Source organism: Symphodus melops (assembly GCF_947650265.1).
Source record: "Symphodus melops genome assembly, contig: scaffold_261, whole genome shotgun sequence".
Taxonomy (NCBI): domain Eukaryota; kingdom Metazoa; phylum Chordata; class Actinopteri; order Labriformes; family Labridae; genus Symphodus; species Symphodus melops.
The window spans coordinates 32,501-37,624 of NW_027636532.1; the positions used below are offsets into that span (position 1 = coordinate 32,501).

At 51.3% G+C, this 5,124-nt stretch overlaps 1 protein-coding gene across 1 annotated transcript in view; it reads left to right on the plus strand.

Moving 5' to 3' along the window:
• Positions 1–5,118, plus strand: part of LOC306819391 (tRNA-queuosine alpha-mannosyltransferase-like) — a gene marked incomplete at its 3' end in the record, with an annotated part of 13,896 nt that extends 8,778 nt beyond the window's left edge. The window contains exons 2-4 of the mRNA XM_079373188.1: positions 2,067–2,257; positions 2,410–2,577; positions 4,998–5,118. Of these exons, the coding sequence (XP_079229314.1) occupies positions 2,067–2,257; positions 2,410–2,577; positions 4,998–5,118 (480 nt within the window). The remainder of the gene's footprint in view (positions 1–2,066; positions 2,258–2,409; positions 2,578–4,997) is intronic.
• Positions 5,119–5,124: the final 6 nt, after the last annotated feature.

Sequence of the window (5,124 nt, forward strand, 5' to 3'; positions counted from 1 at the left end):
CCCCCCAGCACCCCTCTACACACCCCCTCCCTCCCTCTCACTCCCCCCAACACCCCCACCAGGACAAACACATTCTCCAGAGACAATCCATCCCCCCTCCCCCCCACCATCACCAGAGACCAGGTGAGCAAGGAGCTGAAGAGACTCCGCCCCAGGAAGGCAGCAGGCCCGGACAAGGTGTGTCCCAGGATGCTAAAGGCCTGCTCTGCTGAGCTGGGGGAGCCACTTCAGCACATCTTCAACATGAGCCTGCGGCTTGGGAAGGTTCCTGTGCTCTGGAAGACCTCGTGCCTCACCCCGGTCCCCAAGAAGAAAAACCCCAGTGAGCCAGGCGACTTCAGACCTATTGCTCTGACATCCCACGTTATGAAGACCTTTGAACGGCTGCTGCTCCAACACCTCAGACCCCAGGTCCAACACGCACAGGATCCCCTGCAGTTTGCATACCAGGCAAAGGTGGGCGTGGACGATGCCATCCTCTATCTTCTACACAGGGCTTACTCTCATCTGGACAAAGGGAGCAGCGTGATGAGAATCATGTTCTTTGATTTCTCAAGCGCTTTCGACACCATCCATCCCCTCCTACTGAGAGACAAGCTGACCGAGATGAGGGTGGACTCGCACCTGGTGAGGTGGATCACGGACTACCTCACAGAGAGACCACAGTACGTCAGACTGAAGGACTGCACATCTGACACTGTGGTCAGCAGCACCGGAGCACCACAGGGGACCGTGCTCTCCCCTGTCCTGTTCACCCTGTACACCTCTGACTTCCAGTATAACTCTGAGCTCTGCCACATGCAGAAATACTCGGACGACACTGCGATAGTTGCTTGTGTCAGGGATGGACAGGAGGAGGAGTACAGGAGCCTGATCGAGGACTTTGTGACGTGGTGCAGTGCCAACCATCTGCAGCTAAACACCTCCAAGACCAAGGAGATGGTGGTGGACTTCCGAAGGAACAAACCACATCTAGAACCTGTTTCCATCGGGGGGGTCGATGTGGAGGTGGTCAGGACCTACGGGTACCTGGGGCTGCAGCTGGATGACAAGTTGGACTGGTCTCCTAACATGGACACTACCTGCAGGAAGGGACAGAGTGGTCTGTACTTCCTGAGAAGGCTGGGGTCCTTCAAAATCTGCAAAAAGCTGCTGCAGATGTTCTACCAGTCTGTGGTGTCCAGCGTCCTCTTCTATGCCGTGGTGTGCTGGGGAGGAAGCTGCAAGAAGAGGGACGCAGCACGCCTGGACAGACTGGTGAGGAGGGCCGGCTCTGTGGTGGGTACAGAGCTGGACTCACTGGTGAGGAGGGCTGGCTCTGTGGGGGGTACAGAGCTGGACTCACTGGTGAGGAGGGCCGGCTCTGTGGGGGGTACAGAGCTGGACTCACTGGTGACAGTGGTAGAGAGGAGGTCTCTGGACAAAATGCTCTCCATCATGGACAACACACACCACCCTCTGCACTTAATGCTAATCTGCTCCTCAATAGTTGGGTACTTTAATGGCAATCACCCGAATCACTCCTGGTTTCATCTTATTGTTTTGGACACTTAATGCTAATCACTGCTCCTTTATGTTGCTGAGCACTTTAATGGCCCAGTCTGCATCCCTGCATTGACTGTTTAATGACTGTACTCACACCTCTGGCACTACCTCAAACACCTCTGTACATGCACATGGAACTAGTTTCTAGAAGGTCAGCACTTTGTTTCTAAGGCTCTTTAACTGTTTACAGGTCTCTTTTAATCAGCACGTTTTTCTCTCCTTCACAAGTTATGTACATTTATGCTATATAGTTTAAGTCTAATGCTAATGCTAACTGCACAGGTTTAACTTAATTATGTTTACTCTTAGTCACATAGGGGCTGCTAAATCTTGTGTGGGGGATTATTGTATAGAGAGGGGGGGGGGGACAGCGGGTGTGTATTGTAACTAATGTCTTGTGTCCTGCCTGTCTGTATACTGCTACTGGATGCCTTGAATTTCCCTCGGGATCAATAAAGTATCTATCTAGCTATCTAGCTAGCTGGAAGCTAGTAGGCTAACAGACTCTCTCTGTGTTCCAGAGGTGTGATTCTCCCAGCGTCCTGTTGGTGGAGCCCTTTTATGGCGGCTCTCACAAACAGCTGATGGACCTGCTGAAGGAACACATCGCCAGCGTCTCCGTCTTCACGCTACCCGCCAAGAAATGGCACTGGAGGGCAAGAACAGCGGCGCTGCACTTCAGCCAGAACATCCCCACCTGTCACTCCTACAGGTGAGAACATCCCCACCTGTCACTCCTACAGGTGAGAACACCCCCACCTGTCACTCCTACAGGTGAGAACACTCGGGTGATGTCACACAGGTGATGTCACTCAGGTGATGTCACATAGGGGATGTCATGTATCTGTGGTTTCTCTCCTTCAGAGTTCTGTTCAGCAGCTCAGTCCTGAACCTGTGTGAGCTGGTGGCTCTCAGACCTGATCTGTCCCGCCTGAAGAAGGTTCTGTACTTCCACGAGAACCAGCTGGTGTACCCGGTCCGTAAAGACCAGGACAGAGACTTCCAGTACGGGTACAACCAGGTTCTGTCATGGTAAGCTATCCCCACTGTTCTTCACACACGATCACCTGGGAGGCCGTCTGTTAGTCATGTTAGTCACGTGTGAATCCACATCCTGGTCATCCTGTGTTCTCCGTGCCCTGTTTCTGCCCGGTCCAGGATTATGGAGGCCAGTGACTATAGATCAAAGTTGTGACAGCTTTCAGGAGGCTCCGCTGATTCAGAGACCTCTTTGTTCAAACAGCAAGTTGTGATCCATCAGACGAGCCGGGCCTCTAAAGATGATGATGATTACCTTCATGGCAGCATGCAGCCCGAGCCTGTGCAGGTTCTGTCCAAGCCCGGCCCGTTAACTGGGAGCCGCTCCTTCATATCCAGGTCCCCCTCCAGGAGACGGACCGTCTCAGCCCGCCATGTGAATCCCGTCCGGGCTGAGGAGGGAATCTGGTCTGGCTATTTCCTTTCATCAAACCTCCTCTTGGTCAGGCAGGTCAGGTGCACAGGAGCGGCAGGGCAGGTGTGCTGAATCGACGGAACCTGTCGGGTCGGGTGGAGAATCAAAGCTCTCCATGCAGGCAGGAACATTTGAGCAGGCTCATCAGTTATCATCTGATCATGTGACAGCGTCATAACCGAGTGCTCCGGTGCGCTGGAGACCTTTCAGGTGTCAAAACACACACTTCACTTATCTCGTGAGAATGGCGTGATGGGTTCTAAATCACCAGGTCTCTGCAAACAGGGCGTCTTTCCCTCACTAACCAATCAAAATCACGAGGGGGCGGGGCTTTGTGGAGGAATAACTGCCTTGTTTTTTGGAGGGAACAGTTTCAGGTGTAGCTGCTGATGTCAGGACACGACTGCGTTACATCGTATAAATATAAACACACATCTGACGGTGGCTACCGAGGGCGGCGGAGGCGCCCTGACAGTGGTTACCGAGGGCGGCAGAGGGAAGTGAAGGCAGTGAGCAGTATCAGCTCTTACAAGACGTCGTCTGACATGTTGGCGTGCAGCAGCAGATAAGATGGCTGCCTTGGCGCTCTTTGTTCCAGACGATGGTCTGTCAACAGTTCTATAAAAATATAGTTTGATCAAAGTCAGTGAATCTCTGATCCAAGAAGAAGTCGTGAAGCGTCCTGAGGGTTAAAGGAGCTCTGTCATGTGATGCAGTGTGACCAGCTTCTGTTTGCTGTCCGACCTCGTTAGTGCAGACGTTAACGACGTGATGAAGCGTAAACTGTTTGAACGAGAAATTATCATAAATCATCCTCAAATAACCCAACATGTCCTCTTTTATAAACAACTAATCTATGAAATTCAAGTCGTGACTTTAAATATGTTAATCAGCTTCTCACTGCACACAGCTGAGACGTGTCAGCTCCTTTAAAGGTCATTTATTACCCAGAATCCTCTCCTCCATGTTCTTCTGTGTCTCTTCTCTACAAACCCCCCCAATCATGAGAAAAGTCCATCCTCTCCGTCTTCTGCCTGCTCAAACAGGCCGTTTGGAGATGTTCCCTTCATGACATCACAAAGGGCAGTAGCCCCTCCCCTTCATGACATCACAAAGGGCAGTAGCCCCTCCCCCAGGTGGGTGACACTCCCACAGCTAGGTGTTTGTTCTGCCCTCTGAGTCTGCCTTCTCACCGTAAACAATAGGACATGGAGCCAGAAAGCAGCGAGTACACCCGAGCCCTTCCAGAGAGGGGGCGTGGTCAGACACAGCTCATTTACATATTTAAAGCTACAGACACAGAAACAGCCTGTTCTGAGCAGGGCTGAAATAGAGGGGTTTATAGACATGATCAAATACAGGATCAGAGTGGATTTACAACAACACACTTCACACACATGATGAAGAGGAGCGAGGACACTGATTTCACCTGACGAGGAGGAGGAGATCATGTGACCTTTAACCTCAGAAACATAATTCAGTCAGGACAAATTCTAAACATCTGCGTTATCTGAAGACAAACTTTACAGGAAGTATTTCAGAGTCCTTTCAGCTATGACAGTTTGTCCTTTGATTGGTGAACAAGCTGCATGTCATTAATCAGCTGTGCGACAGGAAAAACAGATTGTTGTTGATCTGCAGGGCAGCGAGTCGATGCCTGAGTCTGCTAACGTGGTTAGAGCAGTTTCAGATCAGTGGTTGTTAGGAGCCTCTGATTGGATAAAAGCTTCAGAGTCTGTCAGAGTTCACAGCAGGTGATACCGCAGTTTGTTTCATGTTTCCTTCCATGTTACATCACTCAGTCGTGTCCCGGCGGCAGCCGACGCCAGAAGTCCCGCCCCTTCTTGTAATTTGGTTGGTCAGTGAGGCAGGAGTGACATGAAGGATTGGAGCTGTTTTTAACCAGAGCTAAAGAAACGGCTGATGGCGAGGACCTTTTAGACGCAGTTTGTAGGTAAGAGGCAGCGCTAGCTAAATAAAGCTATGTTCCTGTCTGCAGCCTGGTGTCAGACGTGGTGCTGTTTAACTCCACCTTCAACATGGAGTCCTTCCTGTCCTCCATCTCCTCCTTCATGAAGAAGATCCCTGACCACAGACCCAAAGACCTGGACCTCCTGATTCGGCCC